Raw genomic sequence first — 19,887 nt, forward strand, 5'->3', positions numbered from 1 at the left:
CTTCCAGGAGACCCCAGGTGGGTATTTTGTGATGAAAGCAGCTGCCAGGTCCGTGTCATTCTTACCCTGCTGTGTCACCCCACAGGCAGGAATGTGTGGAGCAGCTCCTGAGGAACATGTTTGATGGGGAGCAGACGGAGAATTGCATCGTCAATGGCACCCAGGTCCTGCTGACCCTGCTGGAGACGCGGCGCTCCGGGTGAGTCGGAATTCCTGCCCTCCAGGAGCAGCGGCACTGGGAACCCCAGTCCAGTTTTCTTGGGCAAAAAGGACGTTTTGTGGCCTGGTATGAAGTGCTGCCTAGAAATGTCTGCGAGGACAAGCAGTGCCAGGACAAGAGGAAATGGCTTTAAGCTGAAGAGGGGAGATTTAGATGGGAGATTGGGAAGGAATTCCTGGCTGGGAGGGTGGGGAGGCCCTGGCCCAGGTTGGGCAGAGAAGCTGTGGCTGCCCCTGGATCCCTGGAAGTGTCCAAGGCCAGGTTGGACGGGGCTTGGAGCAACCTGGGCTGGTGAAAGGTGTCCCTGCCCATGGCAGGGGTGGGGCTGGAGGAGTTTTAAGGTCCCTTCCCACCCAAACCATTCCACAATTCCATGATTCCCTATGTGTCACTGTATAGTTCTAATTTTGTTTTTAAAAGTTATGTCCCCTTTTATTTCTTCTTATGGAGAAAGAGGAGAGAAAAGGCAAAGAGAGTTTTGTGGAGGGAAGTGAGATATTGAACATCTCACTGTTCAAAAAGGAGGGATCGGGAAGGGTGAAGATCATGGAGCTTCAGGAAGAGGCCCTGGAGAGCAGGACAGGAGGGGGCACTGGGGAAACAAGGTGTTGGTCAGAAGGTCTTGAGCAGAATTGAACTGAGAAGGACCTGAGCCAGGAATTGTGCCAGGGCTGGCTCCTGGGATCTCTGGAGCTTTGTGAGCTGGAGGCTCAGGGATTCCTGCCCAGCTCCTTCCTGACTGTCTGGAATTCCATTTCCTGATGGAGTAAGAGTGTTTGTGTCCCTGCAGTTGGGTGGCAGAGCTGTTTTGATTTACTCCCTGCCAATGGAGAGGTGATGAGCACAGCTCCAGCCCCTCAGGCTTTCCATCCCTTGGTGTCTTCGTGGGCATCTTTTTGAACAGCTGGGGAGGATTTACAGCTTTTAACAAATATTTGTAGTTAACTTGCTGATGTCATTTGCTTCTCAAACATTGGGGAACTTTTAAAGAGCAGAAAGCCCTTCAGGAGTGTGTCTCTGTCACCTCAGGCACAGGTTTGACACACAAAGTTTGATATCAGGTTTGATATGTGAAGAGCATCTTGTAAATGATATATTAATATAATGTATGTAAATATATTATGTAAATGTATTCAGTGGCTGGAAATTATTATTTTTCATATTGACAGTTATTTTTTCAGAGAAAATCACTGACATGGCCAGTGAGACTGGAGACCCTTGTGAGGTTTTATCAAATCTCCACCTCAGTGGACACTGAGGTGTGAAGGGAAGTTGTTTTAGTGGAATTCTGATTGAACAAGTCGGGCAGTGATTTATTATCCCAAAGTCACCGAATCCCAGGGTGGCTGGGGTTGGAATGGACCTGTAAGGCCACGTGATACCCTTTGGTGGTTAAAAACGGGGAGATTCATCCCGAGGGAATTGTCCTGCTCTTCCCCTGGCAGGGTGGAAGGACTGATGGACTCGTACACTCAGGGATTCGAAAGGTCTTACACTGTCAACAGCAGCATCCTGCACGGGATCCAACCTCGGCTCAAGGACTTCCACCAGCTGCTGCTCAGCCCACCCAAGGTAGGCCCAGCCCGACTCCTGCTCAGGGGACTTCCCTGTCCTTGCACAGGGATCTCCTGGGCCCTGCCAGGAGCAGGAGGCTGCCACAGACAGAGGGCTTGGGGAGGAAAATCCACACTCCAGTGTGGTAGTTCAGGGGTTCAGGGATCAGGCAGGAGGAACCTGGGAGCTGTTGTGTTCAGGGAAATCCAAGAAGTGCAGACACTTGGGACTGGGGGGTTGAGGGAGGGTAGTGAAGAGGAGGGAATTTGAGCTAGTGGATATTGGGGTTTTAATCTTCAGATTTGGAAGTCGGAGTCTCCCAGTGCTCACAGGACTGGGAGGGTGGTTTAGGTTTCCCTGCAGAGAACATTCCTGAAAGGAACTGGCTCTGTGAAATGCCAGAATCCCAGGATAGTCAGGGTTGGAAGGGCTCTCTGGAGACCGTTCAGTCCAACCCCCCTGCCCAGGCAGGTGACACAGGAACATGTCCAGGTGGGTTTGGAATGTCTCTGGAGAGGGAGACTCTGACCCCTCCCTGGGCAGCTGCTCCAGGCTCTGCCACCTCCGTGGGAAGAAGTTCCTCCTGCTGTTGAGGTGGAACTGGTGGTTTAATTTCTGGCTGTTGCTCCTGGGGAGCAAATCCCCTGTGTGTGTGCCCCGAGGGGTGCTGGGGTGAGCTGACCCTGCCCTGTTTTCCCTCAGAAATCCGCAATCCTGACCACGATCGGGGTGCTGGAGGAGCCGCTGGGGAACGCGCGGCTCCACGGCTCCCGGCTCATCGCGGCGCTGCTGCACACCAACACTCCCAGTATTAATCAGGAACTATGCAGACTCAGTACCATGGATTTATTACTTGTGAGTATCCCAGCGGGACACCGGGAGCGGGGAGAGGGGAAGGGCTTCCCACTGGGAGCAGTTTTGCTTTCCCTTTCATCTCCTCTGTGCGAGGGGGGCCGGAGCCTAATTACTGCTCTAATCTGCTGCAGGAGCATCCAGCCCTGGAACAGCCTCTGTAACCCACATCCAATTGTTTGGGATTTGGAACTGAGCCTCACACTTAACATTTCTTGTTAATGCAGTGGAGGGTGTGTGAGACAGTCTGGTTGTGGTGTGTGTGTGAGCTCCTGTAGTGCTGGGAGCTGGGCTTCCTCACAGAATCCCAGGATCCCTGAGGCTGGAAAAACCCTCCCAGCCCATGGATCCACCCTGGGCCCCATCCCCACCTTGTCCCCCAGCCCAGAGCACTGAGTGCCACGGCCAGGCCTTCCTGGGACACCTCCAGGGCTGGGCACTCCAAACCTCCCTGGGCAGCCCCTGATCCAGCCCTCTCCTGATCCAGACCATGGATAAAGGTTGTCCCGCTGGGAACAGGGACCGGGGCTGGAAGGTTCTGGTGTAACCTGGGCAGCCTTAAGAGAATTATTTCCATACTTAAAAATTATTAGTTACTCTTTTTCTTAGGATTAAATCAGCCACAGAATAGTTAGCTTGTTTTTTTCAGCATGTCTGTGCTGTGAGTCCTGCCTGGGAGTGAGAGGATTCCCAAGTGCTCAGTTTGTTAGGAAATGTTCATTTATTTCCCTTGGGAAATTTCACTTGGGAATCCAGGGGCAGCAGAGCCCAGCCAGCCCTCAGTGGCTGCTGGGGTGGAGAAGGAGAATTGTTTTAGTGGAATTGCTGATTAAACAAGTTGGGCACTGATTTAATGTCCCAAAGTCACAGAATCCTGGGATGGCTGGGGTTGGAAAGGTCCCTGCAGACGTTTGACCATTAAAAGCGGGAAGATTTATCCTGACTAAACCCTTCTGTCTCTCCCTTTTCCTCGCAGGACTTATTTTTTAAATACACGTGGAATAACTTCTTGCATTTCCAAGTGGAACTGTCCATAGCAGCTATCCTGTCCCACTCTGTGCAAGAGGGAAAGCCCCCCACGGGTGAGCAGGAGAGCAAAGAGGAGGCTCCCAACGGGAACGCGGCGCACGTGGAGCCTCCGGCCAACAGCCCCGAGAACCTCATGGTCACCCACGTGAGTCACCACACCCTGGGGCCCCCCTGCACTGGATTAACCAGGAATTGGTGGATCAGCCATTCCAGAGCCTGGATTTTTTATTCCTATTAGCTCGTTGTTGTTTGTTGTTGGTTCTCATGGCTCCGTCTGTGCTTTTGTACATTTATTTTTAGCGTCCTGTCACAAAATAAACGTCAAAATCACCGCATTTAACGGGCTCCTGAATCCATTGGTATTTAATTCCGTTTTTTTTAGTAAAAACACCTATAAATTTTGGACAATAAAACCTCCCTGAGCACGTTTCAGCTTCCCTTTGGGGGCCCTCCTGGTGAGACCTTGGTGCTGTGGTTCCAAATGCCAGCAGTGTTTCCATCCCTGCTGCTGGGAAGCCCAGGAGAGGGGGGCATGTTACAGGTGGTGCTGTTCTCCCTGGATCCTCGGGGAAAATAATTGGGAAAGAAGGAATTCTTGGGCAAGGGAAGTGCTGGAATTTGAGGTTTTGGGGAGTGAAGGGAGGAACCGAAGAACCCACGTTCAGACTCCTGAGCTGTGAGTGTTCCTTTGGAAAATCCTGACTGTTGTCCCTCTTTTCCCCTCCAGCTGTTCCAGAAGTGCTGCCTGGTGCAGAGGATACTGGATGCCTGGGAAGCCAATGACAAAATCCAGTAAGGAATTGGTGCCCCCAGGGCTGCACATGGAACCACTGGGAGGATTTAATGGTGTCTGAACCCACTGGGATTTGGGTTGGGATTTGGAATTGGGGTGATTTGCATGTTAAGAAGCCAAATTCCCCAAATACACATAGAATTTGAAAGCCTGATGATTTTTTGGGGTGTCTCTAACACCTCATCCCAAACACACAATCTGCTGCTTTCCCAGGAAATCACAAAGAATATTCACTTTTTTCTTTTTTCTTTCTTGTGTTTTTGTTTTAAATCCATAATTATATTGTCCCTACAGTGGAAAACTGTGTGGAAACTGAGGTGGCCAAGCATTTGTGCCCTGGATTTCATATTTTACCTTTATAAACTCCTTGCATATGTGGTGATTCCAGTGATAAGAACTAAAGAATTAAAAGATCCTAAAACATATTAAAGTGAAAATACTTTGGAGGCTTCAGTTTCCTTGTCCAGTTGGATGTTTTGGTCTTCCCTCACTATTTTGAGCTCTTGATGGCTCCAAAGTGCTTTGGAGCCCTGCTGGAGCTGATTTAGGCCAGAACTGCTGGGTTGGGTTGATTTGATTTTGTTGTTGTTGGTTTGGGTTGGGTTTTTGGGGTTTTTTGGTCTTTTCCCTCTTACAACCCCTTGCCTCGATAACAAATTCTGCTGGTAACTTCCTTGCCCAGTTCTGTAGGGACCAAAAGTATCCCTGGTTGTTCCTTAAGAATTTTCCCAGTTCCATGAGAAGGGAGCCGGCAGGTCCTGGGGCAGGAGCTCCTGGAATTCAGGGGGGCTGGGAGGCTGTTCCTGGGGCAGGAGCCCCTGGAATGCCGGGGGGCTGGGAGGCCGTTCCCTGGAATACCATGGGGCTGGGAGGCCGTTCTTGGTGCGACTGCCCCGTTGTGTCCCCGCAGGGCAGAAGGAGGGATGAGGAGGGGGAACATGGGCCACCTGACCCGCATCGCCAACGCCGTGGTGCACAACATGGAGAAGGGCCCCATGCAGGCCCAGATCAGCGACTTCATCAAAGGTACCTCCAGCCCCTGCTCCCCAGGGAACACCCTCCTGCCAGGGCTCTGCACCCCCATCCCTGCAGGGCCCTTGGCCAGTGCCCAGGATTCCCAGTGGAACACCGCAGCCTCCCAGAACCCCGGAATATGTTGAGGAATTTGGCTGCTCTTTGCTTTCACACAGTGAGGCTCAACATGTTGGAGCTCTGTTTGTGCAGCCAGAGACTGAGGGGCTCCTCTGGGGCCAGAGGGCTGCTTTTCCTCTGGATTTATGGTGCTGATGTGCAGCATTCCTGGGAGATGTCTGTGCTTCCTTATTCCTTGTCCATGAGGACCTGAGTGACAGGACAAGGGAGAATGGGTTCCCAGTGCCAGAGGACAGGGTTAGATGGGATATTAAGAAGGAATTCCTGGCTGGGAGGGTGGGGAGGCCCTGGCACAGGTTGCCCAGAGAAGCTGTGGCTGCCCCTGGATCCCTGGAAGTGTCCAAGGTCAGGTTGGACGGGGCTTGGAGCAACCTGGGCTGGTGGAAGGTGTCCCTGCCCATGGCAGGGGTGGGGCTGGATGAGCTTTAAGGTCCCTCCAACCCAAACCATTCCATAGCAGAATTATTACACCTGAAAGAGAGACACAAGGATTGAAAAGCAGAACTTCAGCCACACTTGTGGCTGTTTGCACAAAGGTGGAGTAGAAATTGTGTCTCTTTAGCCCCCGTAGCTCCAGAGGAGTTCAGGTTGTTCACACCAGTCACATCTGACTGTTTGACCTCCCGGGAGCTGAACCTTCCTCGGCAGATCTTGCTGGGGCTGGAAAACCCCGAGTGAAGTGACTCCCTGTGCAGAGCCCTCCCACCCTGCTGGGCTCCAGGGAGCCCCTCAGAGCTGATCCTCGTGGTGCCCCTCAGAGCTGAGCCTTGTGGTGCCCCTGTCGTTGCAGAGCTGCCCGAGGACTGCCGGGGGAGGTGGGAGAGCTTCGTGGAGGAGACGCTGACGGAGACGAACCGGAGGAACACGGTGGATTTGGTGAGCACAGAGACCCCGGGCCCGAGGGCTCCTGGACCTCCTTTCACTAGAAAAAGGGATATTCCTGGGTTTTATTCTCATTGTGCTGGTTTTTCTGAAGAATTTCAAGGGCAGAGTGTAGAAAACGTGTTCCATAATAGTTCTCCAAGCATCAGCTGATCCATGTTGGGGAACTCCAATCCATGTTATCCCTCAGACCAGTTTCTGCCTGGGAGGAGTTTGGTCTTTGGGGGGGACTGGAACTAAACTATTGGAGCTTTCTCAGCTTTCCCTTGTGCTCATTCCTTGGTCCTTCCCCCAGGTGAGCACCCACCACCTGCACTCCTCCAGTGAGGACGAGGACATCGAAAGTGCTTTTCCCAATGAACTCACCCTCCAGCAGGTGAGTGGACAGCACACCCTTCCCTGTTCCCGGGAAACTTGCTGCTCTGGTTTGCCTTTGGAGGAAGCCAGAAGTACCCTCTGGATGTCTGTGGTGGGTTTCACTTGCAGCACTGGGGGAAAACAACCCAATGAAGCCAACAAATGGTTCCCTCTGGAAATTCCTGCCTCTCTTTGGGAGGAGCTGGGGGCAGGTGGGAGAGTTGTCAGCCCAGGGCTCCCAGAAGTGTGTGTGGTCCCACTTTGGGAAGGGGGTTGGAGTGAGTCTGTCCCTTTTTGGTGCTATTGATGCTTCTGTAGGGCAGGTTTTTCCCCCAGCTCTGTGTAATGTCCTGGAGTGTCTGGGGACACCCTGGTGATGCTGGTTTGGGTCCCTCTCCAGGCCTTCTCCGAGTACCAGATCCAGCAGATGACGGCCAACTTCGTGGATCAGTTCGGCTTCAACGACGAGGAGTTTGCAGACCAGGACGACAACATCAAGTGAGTTTGTGGTTCTGAGCATTTCAGCCTCTTTGCACCTCACCTTCCTCCTGGTTCAGGGTTTAAAAGGGACCTCCTCCTCCTTCCTGGGGTTTGAAAGGAGCAGGGCTGGGAAAACACGGAGCTTTATTTGTGGGAGCCCAGCCCTCATCTCCAAAGGCAGTTGTAGAACCGAGGAAAAGTATTTCTTCATTCTAAAGAGAAGTGTTTTAAATAAAACAGGCAATTATTAGCTAGCCCTGCTCTAGGAGAAGTTTAATTGCAGAGAAAGCAAAGCATTAGAGTGAATTCTGGGCAATTAAACACATATTGTCCAAGGAATTAAATCCTTATTGAAATTAGGAATGGAAGAATCGTGGTTTGATGGAGTCCATGGAAAAATGAACCATTTTCTCCCTTCTGAGAAAGGGAACAGAGATAAGGAGGAGCAAGGACAGCTCAGAGGAGGCAGGAGAGGGGGATTTAGTGCTACACAACTTGCTGAGTTCAGAGCTCAGAATTTGCTGCTTTTATGGATTTACTTTAATCCCATTAAAACTGCAGCTCATCTTCTCTCCCTAAAGATGTACCTGGGACTGGGATTATCCCCCTTGGCCATAATGGTTCTGAGATTGGAACCATTTAGTTCTGGACACAGAAGTGCTCCAGGGCATCCCAATGTTCTGCTCCTCAGCTTTGCCCCTTCACTTCAGCTGCTGGAGGGTTTGTCTCCATCACAGGAATTCTTTGGGATCCAGGGTGACAGGGAAGTGTGGCAACACCTCTGTCCTTCATCCAAGGTTCCTCCTGAGCCTTGTAGATGCCAGAACTTTAATAAGGCCAGAAAGTTCCAGACTGAATCAGAGTTTAATTGAACAGAGATTACTTGGTTCTACACACTGAAAAAAATCAACAGATTTTTCACTTGTGTCAGCAGCAAATGTGACCCTGTGTGTGTGTGTAGGTGCAGGGGAGGAGTTAAATTCCGTGAGGAGCTGCCAAAAGTGCCTCGTGACCGTTGTAAAATGAACACCAAGCTGAAAAAAGTCTGTGACTGGGATTTTGTCACTTTATTTGTGGTTGGAAAAGGAGAATGTACCACAAAACACGGAGTATTGTGAGAGTGGTGCTCCCTGCCAGCCTTTGGACACTGTGGGAGATGTGAATTGGAGTAGTTAACAAATATTAATAATGTTTCGGTGTCCTGGGGATTTGCAGGATGGTATTTTAAACTGAACAGTCTTTAAAGAAAATGCTACTGTCCAAAGGTAGAGCTGCATGGAGAGGGTGGATAAACTCTGCCTGGCCCCAGCTGTCTGGGAATGTGGAGTTTTTGGGCTGCAGCTCCCTCTGCTGTTCTCCCAACGGGCTCCTCTGGGGCCACACAGGAAACTGGGTCATTTTAGGGTTTTTGCAGCACAGTGACACACCAGGGGTGTGAGCCACTCACACACTGAGATCCACAGAATTCCAGAATCACTGGGGTTGGAAAAGCCCTCCCAGATCGGAAGGTCCCCCCTGAGCCTCCTTTGCTCCAGGATGAGCCCCCCCAGCTCCCTCAGCCCCTCCTGCTGCTCCAGCCCCTTCCCAGCTCCCTTCCCTTCCCTGCACACGCTCCAGCCCCTCCAGGTCTCTCCTGTCTGAGGGGCCCAGAACTGCCCCCGGGATTCCAGGGGGGCCTCCCCAGTGCCATCAGTGCCATCGAGTCCTGTCTCGTGCAGCCCCATGGAATTCCTGGGGGAGCATAGGACTGGAATTCCAGAGCAGCTGGCTGCAGCTCCTTCTCTTTTTCATTAATGATGAGTTTATTTAAATGTTTCCAATGGGATTGGGATCAGCTGGAGGGATCTGGGGGAAGCAGAGCCGACCGTGCTGTTCCCCAGGCACCACGAGAGTTCAGAACAGCCCGACCCTGCTGGGGCTGCCAAGAGCCCCAAAACCCCACAGCAAGGAGCTCATGGCAAAGGCTGCTCCCTCAGGGATTCAATCAGCCCCAGGAGAGGAGATCTGACCCGTGGAATCCTGGAGTGGGTTGGGATGGGAGGGATTAGCCCCCCCAGTTCCACCCCCTGCCATGGACAGGGGATGTTCCGGGCTGAACTAACCCTTCATCTCAAAGAGGGGAGACCACGGCCCGGATACAGGAGTGGCTGCTCAGGGAACAGACCCCTGGAGGGGCTCTGGGGTTGGGTGGTGCTGGGGATGCCCAGGTTCCTCTGTGCCACCCCTGAAGGCTCTTTCCCTCCCCTGGGCAGTGCTCCCTTCGACAGGATCGCCGAGATCAACTTCAACATCGACGCCGATGACGACAGCGTGAGTGGGGTTGGGGGCTGGTTTAACCTGCCTGGGTCCTGCTTTCATTTGGAAAGAATGAACATTTGGTGGGTTTTTTGGTCAGTGCAGAGGTGTCACCCTGGGCACTGAGTCCAGTTAAGGAACTGGGGGCACTGCCAATACCCCAGAGCGTCTCCCCCAAAAATATTTCCTCAGAATTCCACTCCTGGCATTTAAGGAATTTTTCTCCCTCTCTGCAGTGTCAGTCTGTTGTTCTTAGAAGCACAGAATCGTGGAATGGTTTGGGTTGGAAGGGACCTTAAAGCCCATCCAGTGCCACCCCTGCCACGGGCAGGGACACCTTCCACCAGCCCAGGTTGCTCCAAGCCCCGTCCAACCTGGCCTTGGACACTTCCAGGGATCCAGGGGCAGCCACAGCTTCTCTGGGCAACCTGTGCCAGGGCCTCCCCACCCTCCCAGCCAGGAATTCCTTCCCAGTATCCCATCTGACCCTGCCCTCTGGCAGTGGGAAGCCATTCCCTGTGTCCTGTCCCTCCATCCCTTGTCCCCAGTCCCTCTCCAGCTCTCCTGGAGCCCCTTCAGGCCCTGCAAGGGGCTCTCAGCTCTCCCTGGAGCCTTCTCTTCTCCAGATGAACAATCCCAATTCTCCCAGCCTTTGATAATCTTTCCAGGCACAGCTTAGGGAAGCGTGGAGAGGGCTGGATTTCTTATGGATCTAAATATTCCCAGGCTGTGTCTGGTCTTTCCTGTTGAATTGCCCCAAAGCAAAGCAGCAGCTGGACAGTGGTGATTCCCCCCAGGGGATGCCACCCTCAGCTCCTGAGCAGAGCTTGGTTGGGCCAGTACTCAGACTTCGGTTTCCTCAGTCTTTCCCAAGGAATGACTGGGATTTGGTCTCTCCTCCCTGTCCCTCAGCCCAATGCCTCCCTGTTTGAGGCCTGTTGCAACGAGCGGATCCAGCAGTTCGACGACAACGAGGAGGAGGAGGACATCTGGGAGGAGAAGGAGATCAGCTACGCAACCCAGGTCAAATCAAGAACACGGTAAGGTGAAAACAAAGCACTCATTTCTCCCCCTGAATGCTGGGAAGCTGCACATTTCAGTCCAGGCCCTGCTTAGGTGTTTGATGTTTGTGTTATTGAGGGGCTCTGAGGTTTCTGTCTGCCAGCCCTGAGGACTCCCCGTGCCACGTGTGCCGGGGGCTTGTCTTGAATGTGCAACAGAGATCCAGTGTGAGGGAATTCAGTAACAATGGAAAAACCCAGGGACTGGGTCTGTCATGGAGTAAAATCAAAGGTATTAAAAATCCCCACCCTTAGTGTGAAATACTTAGAACTTCTTCATCTTTGAGGAGGAGGAGGAGGAGCAGTTAAGACTGAGGGGAGCAGACAGAACTTTTTCAGAATATTAAGAAAAAAAGGTGATGTTTTTCATGAGAACAAGGGACCTCCCAGGGGCATCTCTGGCTCTGCAAATCCTTCTTCATCCCTTTGATGGAGCCAGTTATTGAATAAAGTCACTTCTCTAATTCTGTGTCTGGAAATATGATCGAGGGGGACAGGAAAAACCACCAAGAGCTCAATGTTTCCTTGCCAAGCACCAGCACCCCGATGGTGCTGCTCACACACAGGGTCCATTCCACACCAGTATGCTCCTCTTTGCCACTGGTTTGTGTGGTCCCACCAGGCTCCAGCCCCGGGTCTGTCACTGCAGCACATTCCTGCCTCTGCAGATGGGTTTGGACTGGCAAAGCCCTCGGGGCTGTCCCTGGAGGGATCTCCCAGATTCCTGCCTGGCTGTGCATTCTGGGGGAAATAACCCCGGAAAAGGCACTGGGCCGTGTCCCTGGAGCGGGGAGAGGGCAGCTGGGGGCTGGGGGAGCTGGAGTCCTGCTCACCTGGGCTCTGTGGGGCAGGTTTGGAGCGTCACAGACCTCGGAGGGCTCGTCCAAGAGCGACCTGGAGAACGGAGACCACGACGGGAGCGTGGACTCGGAGGAGGAGGAGGAGCCCGAGCAGCAGCCGCCTCCCCCCTCAGCAAACAGCCCCAAGAGCAGCATTTCGGAGCAGAAGGAGTCCTCTGACACCTCTGAAGGTAAAGGGTGCACAGCAGGATGTGTGCTGGGGGGAGATCTGCAGCACAGCAGCACTTTGCACAGCGCCAGGTTCCTGTGGAGAGTCTACCATTCCACCTGGGCACAGAGAAATGGGAATTTCAGGCTCCATTTCTGCCTCTGAGCTATCAGGGAGCTGCAGTCATGCCCAGCTCCTTCAGGACAGCAGCTGTGCTCAGGCAGCCACGGGCACCAGGATAATCCCAGGGGAAGGTGTCCCTGGCCGTGGCAGGGTGTTGGAATGAGATGGTTTTGAAGGTCCTTTCCAACCAAAGCATTCCATGATTCTGTGACTCTGTGAATCCCAACTGTTTTAGTGCAGATCCTGATCAAAACATCACTGGAGGACTAGGGCATGAACCCCTCACATCACATGATAAGGGTTCTGTGCAGACCTTTGCCAAGTGTCTCCACACTCCGGGTCTCTCTCTTTTCTCCTGCTTTTCCAGCTCTATTTTGCCTGCTGCAAACCCATCCTTACAGTGCCTGCAGGGAGACTGCAGAGAACAGGATTTTCATGCAATCACAGGATGGTTTGGGTGGGAAAGGACCTTAAAGATCATTTTTCTGCCATGGGCAGGGGCACCTTCCATGAGCCCAGGTTGAAAGCTCCATCCAGCCTGGCCTTGGACACTTCCAGGGATCCAGGGGCAGCCACAGCTTCTCTGGGCAACCTGGGCCAGGGCCTCCTCACCCTCCCAGCCAGGAATTCCTTCCCAATATCCCATCTAACCCTCTGGCACTGGGAAGCCATTCTCTGTGTCCTGTCCCTCCATCCCTTGTCCAAAGTCCTCTCCATCCTCCTTGTTGGCCCCTTCAGGGATTTTCCCACCTCACCATGTAAACAACGCTGTGGAAGTATTTCAGACAGTATTTCAAAAAGTGGGATTTGTGGACTGGAAGCTGGAGTAGGACTAGGGGTGGCAGTAGGTTCTGGTGAAGAAGGAATAGGCCGGGACTGTAAAAAAGAAACTGTCAAGTGACTTCTGGGATCTTGAACATTGATTCCTTACCTGTGTGTGCCAGAATTCAGTTAGGGCTGGAATGGCTGGAAGGAGCTGAGGGACCTGGAGTTCAGCTGGGAATCACTGGCTCAGGGCTGAAGGCATCCACGATGCCATTTCTCTGTGTCAATGCCTCTCCTGTGGATAACAGGGATATTTATCCACAGAGGGATTCCCAGGCTGTGTGAGACAGGCGGGTGGGGAAGGAGCTCCCATGGCTGGCGTGTCCTGCCCCAGGATCCCTGGATCCTTGGATCCCAGGCTGCAGAGGTGGTGTTGTCCCCAGGGGCCGGCTGGAGCACCCTTGGGTGGTGTGTCCTGCCCTGGGATCCCTGGATCCCCAGATCCCTGGCTGCAGGGTGTTGTTGTCCCCAGGGGCCGGCTGGAACACCCTTGGGTGATGGTTCCTGCCCCTGGATCCCTGGATCCCTGGCTGCAGGGCTGTTGTTGTCCCCAGGGGCCGGCTGGAGCGCCCTTGGGTGGTGGTTCCTGCCCCTGGATCCCTGGATTCTGGGCTGCAGGGCTGTTGTCCCCAGGGGCTGGCTGGAGAGCCCTTGGGTGATGGTTCCTGCCCCTGGATCCCTGGATCCCGGGCTGCAGGCTGTTGTTGTCCCCAGGGGCTGGCTGGACGGCGGTGTTCGAGCCCGTGAGCTCCAAGCCCCCCGTGCCCTGCGTGGCCATGGACGTGGGCTCCAGCGTGTGGGACTCGGCCGCCCCGCAGAGCTCCGCACCCGAGGAGAAGGGATGGGCCAAGTTCACTGACTTCCAGCCCTTCTGCTGGTAAGAGCCACGGCTTCCCTGGAGCTTTGGGGGGGAAGAGTATTTGGGGTGCATTTTGGTGGAGTGCCTTGGCTGTAAGCCTTTCTTCTTCCCTTCCCCTTCCCACTGCTTCCCTTTTTATTGTTTAATATTGTCTGATTGTCCTGGATCGTGCTTCCCACTGCTTCCCAGTGCTCCCAGCTGGTGCTGGCATTCCTGTCTTACGGTACCTCCTGTACCATTGCTGCTGCTGCTGCACTCAGGGAGTAAAAGCAGTAAATTAATAAGATTTATACAAGTTAAAAATATTTATGGAAGGGAAGGTCAAGGCCTGATGATTCCCTCTGCCGGGGCTGTGTGGGAGCAGTGGGATCTGTTCCCCTTCTCAAGGCTCTTCCCCCCTCAGCTCAGAGTCAGGCCCCCGCTGCAGCTCCCCCGTGGACACGGAAAGCGGCGACTCCGACGGGACCCCGAAGCAGGGCCAGGACAAGAACTGTGAGTGAGAGCATGGCTGGGCACACAGGGGGGCACTGAGCCCTGGGGAATCCTGCACCGGGTGTAGGGAGAGTGTCCCTGCAGTGTCACCCACCCTGAGGGCTCCTTTCACACCAGGGTCAGGCTGTCGAGGTGAACTCAGAAATCCTGGGGGGTTGTTGGGACAACGTTGTCAGCAAGGGACTGAAGTGAGGTGGAGTTGCCATCACAGAGACATTTCATTTATCCTGGAAGTGTCCAGGTTGGATGGGGCTTAGAGCAACCTGGGCTTGTGGAAGGTGTCCCTGCCCATGGCAGGGGGTGGGACAGGGTGGGCTTTGAGGTCCCTTCCCACCCAAACCATTCCATGTTTCTATAAACTGGTCAAAAGTCCTGTTTTAACTATGCTTGATTATCAAATCACTTGCCCAGAATTCCAGGGTCAGGGTAAGTCCCTCTGTTGATGGTTGTGCTGAGGCACTGGGAGTCCATGTGACTCCCTTCCCTCCTCCCTCCTGAGCAAGGAAAAACTCCATTTAACAAAGGACTTGGGTGGAAGTAAATTAAACCTGTGTGTGTAGTAGCCATGGAAGGGTGGGTGACACTGGGAGGGGGGAAAAGCATGGGACTGTCTTCTGCCACGGGGGTTTTTTGGGATGCTCTCCCTGTGGAGCTGGAGAGCCCATTCAATAAAGCCCTGCCTGGCTGGCAGAATCCCAGGAAGGTTTATGTGGGAAGGGACCTTAAAGCCCATCCAGTGCCACCCCTGCCATGGGCAGGGACACCTTCCACCAGCCCAGGTTGCTCCAAGCCCCGTCCAACCTGGCCTTGGACACTTCCAGGGATCCAGGGGCAGCCACAGCTTCCCTGGGCACCCTGTGCCAGGGCCTCCCCACCCTCCCAGCCAGGAATTCCTTCCCAATATCCCATCTATCCCTGCCCTCTGGCAGTGGGAAGCCATTCCCTGTGTCCTGTCCCTCCATGCCTTGTCCAAAGCCCCCCTCCAGTTTTCAGGCTTCCCTTTAGGCAGCAATGGAACTGGCTGATCTTTAAAGTCCCTTCCCACCCAAACCATGAAAACGCCGTGTTTGACCCCCCCCTCCCTGCCCGGGGCTGACGTGGGCCCTCCCCTCGCAGTCAGCCCCGGCTCCCCCTGCGTGTGGAACGTGTGTGTGACACGGAAGGCGCCGCTGGTGGCCTCGGACAGCAGCTCCTCGGGCGGCTCCGACAGCGACGACGACGACAATGACAACAAGGCCGAGCCCGGCACGGCCCCCACGGGCACGGCCCCGGGGCAGCAGGGCAGCCAGGAGGCCAGGAAGGACATCTCCAGGTGGGAAGGGATCTCCAGGTGGGAAGGGATCTCGGGGGGGTGCTGGTATCAGAAGGGAGGATCCGGGCTCAGGGTGGGGTCACACGGAAAAGGGGAGCAAAGCCCCCCCCGGGAGGGCTGAGCTGGGGTCAGTGTCCAGCGGGGCAGGGGAAGGGTTAACACATTGTCCCCCTCAGTGTCCAAGCCAATAAATGACAGAAACCACAAAATGCTCCAGGAAGAGCTGGAGCACATCCTGGGATTTGTGAGCAGCTGGGCAGCGGTTTGTTGGGATTGTATCCCATACCTACAGCTCTTGGATCATTTGGGACCACAGCCAGAATTCCTTACAGACCCTTGGTCTGGGAGATGCAGATCATTGATTAGTCTCAGCGTCTCATTTTGGCCAGGGCTGCCCAGGGAGGTTTGGAGTGCCCATCCCTGGAGGTGTCCCAGGAAGGCCTGGCCGTGGCACTCAGTGCTCTGGGCTGGGGGACAAGGTGGGGATGGGGCACAGGGTGGATCCATGGGCTGGGAGGGCTTTTCCAGCCTCAGGGATCCTGGGATTCAGGTGAGGGGACAGGTGACACCTTCTGTCCCTTCTGTCACCATTGGTTTCCCTTCTCTGTCAGCTCACCCCAGACAGGCCTTGATGGACTCAGCTGAGCCTGGGACACTGATGCCAAATATTTATAGGTACCAGAGTTTGTTCTAGACTGGCATTAAATCTTGTGACCAACCTCCTGCCTGGGTCACAGCCCCACACAAACTCCCCCTCTGGGTTTGTGTCACCCCTTGGTTTGTCCGTTCGTGTCCCTGGTGGAGGTTTCCGTGCCCAGCTGGGATTTTCCAGGAGCCTGGTGAAGGGAGAGGAATTTTCCTTGTCCCCCTCAGTGGTCAGGTAACGCTGGAATCCTCGTGTCATGGAAACTTCAGTGGTTGATTTTAAGTTTATCTTTGAGCCACTGAAATCTCACGAGCTCCAGTTTCTTGTGTGGGAAGTGGTTTCCTAATGACATTTCTGGGAATTCAGCTCAGTTCTCTGCCGTCTCCTCCGTCCCTGTCCTCTCTCCAAGGTGTATTTTTGTACTTGCAGTCGTTCCTTTTGAAGAGCATGTGAGCCCTTGAGGAAGGGAAGTGTTTTGATCTCCTTATTCCTCATTTTTATGGTTGTGTTTTTTTTCAAGAAAAGCAGCTGCAGAAATAGAACCTTGATCTCAAATCTCCATCACATGTCTCGTTACCAGGCTGTGATTCTTTTATTCCATTAAAGCTCCCCTGGCAGCTGGTAACAGGATTCCAGCTCAGCCATCCCTGAGCTTTCCTGCCCTTGGGAAGGTTTGCTCTCTGAAGGAGAGAGAGGGAAGTGATGGAACCTTGGGAGAAGATGGTTCATGGGGAAGCTCCTCCTCTGCCTGGGAGGCCAAAATTTCACAGAAATCCCTTCCCCAGTTAGAAATTTGGGTGGTTTCAGTCCCAACAGAGGAGATTTGGAGGGTTTGTGCCCACAGTTTCTCCTTTTCCAGGATCTGAGGTCCTGTTTTGGTTTAGGACCCTTCTTTGTGGCACCTCCATGGTACCAGAGCGAGTTCATTTCATGGCTTTGGCTTCTGAACATTCTGAACATTTTCTTCCACAGGATCTTAGTTTAGGTGCTGTCCCTAAATTTGGTATTTTCCAGGTGCCCAGAGAAGCCTCAGGGGCCACTTGGGCAGAGTGTGTGGAGCAGAGCAGTGTCAGTGCCCGTGTCAGAGCAGAACAGGCTTTGCAAAGCAGCAGTTCAGGGAGAGCTGAGCTGGGCAGGCAGAGTGGCAGCTCTGGGAACCCTCAGGCTGGACTGTGCAGCAGGAAATGGGAATGCCTGCCTGGAGGAACTGACCTTCCTGGGGTATCCTGTTGGTTTTAGGACCCAGAGCCCCCAGGACACTGCGTTTCAGTCCCAGTTCTCATTTCTCTGCGGGGTTTTTGTGGCCTGTGCAAGGAGAGAAGGAGGAGGATTTTTCCTCCGTTGGAGTTCAAGCCCCGTTCGTTCCCGTTTCGGTGTGACCTTGGCTTTGCCCTGAGCTCAGCTGCCCTTCTAACATTCCCTGCCCTGTTCCCACAGCGACGCCGACGCCGTGGTGGTGGAGAAAATGGCCATCGCCGACCTGGGGTCACCCAAGGCCCCCAAAGCCCTGAACAACGTGGCCCCACACTCGGAGGGGCACCAGAAAGTGGCCACTGTCGTCACAACCGTCACGGAAACGGCCACGAAAGACAGGTGAGGGTGGGGACAGACCTGCCCTGGGGGACAGGCTGGGTCTGCTGAGGGCTGTCTGTGGGGACAAACCTTTACATTCCATCCAGTGCCACCCCTGCCATGGGCAGGGACACCTTCCACCAGCCCAGGTTGCTCCAAGCCCTGTTCAACCTGGCCTTGGACACTTCCAGGGATCCAGGGGCAGCCACAGCTTCTCTGGGCAACCTGGGCCAGGGCCTCCCCACCCTCCCAGCCAGCAATTCCTTCCCAATATCCCATCTGAACCTGCCCTCTGGCACTGGGAAGCCATTCCCTGTGTCCTGTCCCTCCATGCTTTGTCCCCAGTCCCTCTCCAGCTCTCCTGGAGCCCCTTTAGGCCCTGCAAGGGGCTCTCAGCTCTCCCTGGAGCCTTCTCTTCTCCAGATGAACAATCCCAATTCTCCCAGCCTTTTCCTCATAGGAGAGCTGCTCTATCCCCCTAATCCCCTTGGCAGGGGGTGGAACTAGGTGGGTTTAAGGTGCCTTCCCACCCAAACCATTCCATGGCTCCCCTGTGATTTTTCAATGTCCTAATTTGTGAAGGGCTCTGAGAAGGTTCTTGTTGGAAGCTGGTGACGCTTTAGGAGGCAGGAGAAACAAAACTAGAGGTTGGGTGGCTCGGATCCCTCCAAAGAGGTGAATTTGCAGCCAGGATGGAGGAAGCCTTAGGAGGCAGCGTGTCCCAGCAGTTCCCTGTCCCTCATGCTGCTCTGGGTCTCTCCCCAGGAAAGAAGAGGCCTTGCCCTGCGCCGAAGCCACGTTGAACGGCCCCGCTTGATGCCGCCGCTGCCACGGGACGTGTGTGACCCAGGCCAGGCTGCTCCTGGTGATGCAATTTGTCAATTCTTATTATTTTTTTTTTCCATTTTAATTTTATTTTTTAATAAATGCTGCATTGATGAGAGCGAGCTGGCATTGAGGACCAGACACGCAGTTCCAACACCAACAGTCTGTCCGGAGAGACACTTTGCATTGTCCAAATGTAGCATTGAGCAGTTTAGTCCTCACAGGAATGACGGGCTCTTCCCAAGCAAAGCCTTCTGCCTGATTTGAGTTGTCCCCTTTCCCCGTCTCCCTCGTTTTTTGTTTTGTATTTGGGGTTCAAGTCCTATTTTCCGAGTGTTATTGCACACAGTATTCAGCTTCTCTTGGGAAAGGTAGCAGGTCTAACGCCGGGACGGGGACAGTGCACAAGAGTCCCGCAGTCGTGTGACCAAAGTTCCTGATGGAGCTGTCCTCGGGCAGCCTTTGCACCGCTTTTGTATAGCAATAAAGCCTTATCAGAAACATTTCATAGGAGGAGAAATGCAAACACTTCCACGGGACGGAGCAGGGAGGGCTCGGAGGTTCAGGTTTTGGGGTGGGAGGGGAAGGCCGCGGTGTCCCGAGCCAGAGGCCGAGGGGTGATGATGTGCTGTGAGGTGTCTCTGCATTCCAGGGGTGGCTCCCTGCTCTCCCATGGAGACTGGTGGTTCAGAGCAGCGTTTGGGCTGGGTCAGCACTTGGCCTCTCCTGTCCGAGCCCGGCCAATGTCCCTGCTGGGTGTGGTCCAGGTGTGTCCAGGGAGAGGACACTGCCCATGGCTCTGCTGCCCAGCAGGACCCAGAGCACACAGAGGTGACCAGGGCTTTGGTGGCTTTTTGGAGACTTAATGTATTTTCAAATGATTATGGAAATCCTTTTTCTGTTTGTTTTGTTCTGTTTTTAAAGTTTTTTAATGGATGCAGGAACAGCAACACTTTTGCACTTTGTACCTTGTGACAACATTGGAGAGGGACACGGCCCCTCCCAGCTCTGGGCGGGCACCCCTGGTGTCCCTGCCCAGAGAGATTTGGGGGTCACACCGTGGGGGGAGAGGCAAATGGGAGAGCAGGGCCAGGTGAGGGGCAACCCCTGGAGCTGGGACACGGGATGTTCCCGGCCTGGAGCACCCGCTCCCGGGCAGGCTGTGCTGGTGACACTGGTGGGACACAGGTGACACGGGTGAGGCTGGGGGGTCACCTGGGTCTGGGGGCTCCTCTGCCCCTGAGCTGGACCCGCTGCTGTGCTGGAACCCACCTGGCAGGTGTCCAGAGCCACCTCCTGAGCGATCCCAGGCCTGGAAGATCATTCCCTTGGGAGTGAGCTCGTGGAGCTTGGCACAGAGGGAGCCGAGTGGCTGCTGTCAGGGAGATTCTCACCCGAGCCAAGGGAGGGGCTTTGCCCTGCAGTGTGGAAGTTCCTCCCATGGCTCTGTCGTTCTGAGCACGGGGGGCTCCAGCCCTGGGGCCTCCTCAGAAACCCTTTGTTTTTGCTGTGATGTCTGTGGTGCTCGTGGAATGTCCTTCCCTGTGGTG

General features: G+C 54.2%; 1 protein-coding gene across 1 annotated transcript; it reads left to right on the plus strand.

The window, feature by feature from the left end:
• Positions 1-48: 48 nt before the first annotated feature.
• PPP6R2 (protein phosphatase 6 regulatory subunit 2) lies at positions 49-18,845 on the plus strand (the record flags this gene model as incomplete). The annotated part of the gene is made up of 17 exons (XM_027702214.1): positions 49-199; positions 1,666-1,792; positions 2,477-2,629; positions 3,603-3,800; positions 4,383-4,447; positions 5,359-5,474; positions 6,391-6,476; positions 6,778-6,858; positions 7,240-7,337; positions 9,572-9,629; positions 10,527-10,654; positions 11,527-11,705; positions 13,346-13,508; positions 13,894-13,982; positions 15,099-15,312; positions 17,378-17,533; positions 18,278-18,845. Coding segments are annotated over 17 exons (2,114 nt in total), but the record flags the coding sequence as incomplete, so codon positions are not given.
• Positions 18,846-19,887: the final 1,042 nt, after the last annotated feature.

This window comes from Neopelma chrysocephalum, unplaced genomic scaffold (genome assembly GCF_003984885.1).
Source record: "Neopelma chrysocephalum unplaced genomic scaffold, ASM398488v2 Primary Assembly neopelma1_181, whole genome shotgun sequence".
NCBI lineage: Eukaryota > Metazoa > Chordata > Aves > Passeriformes > Pipridae > Neopelma > Neopelma chrysocephalum.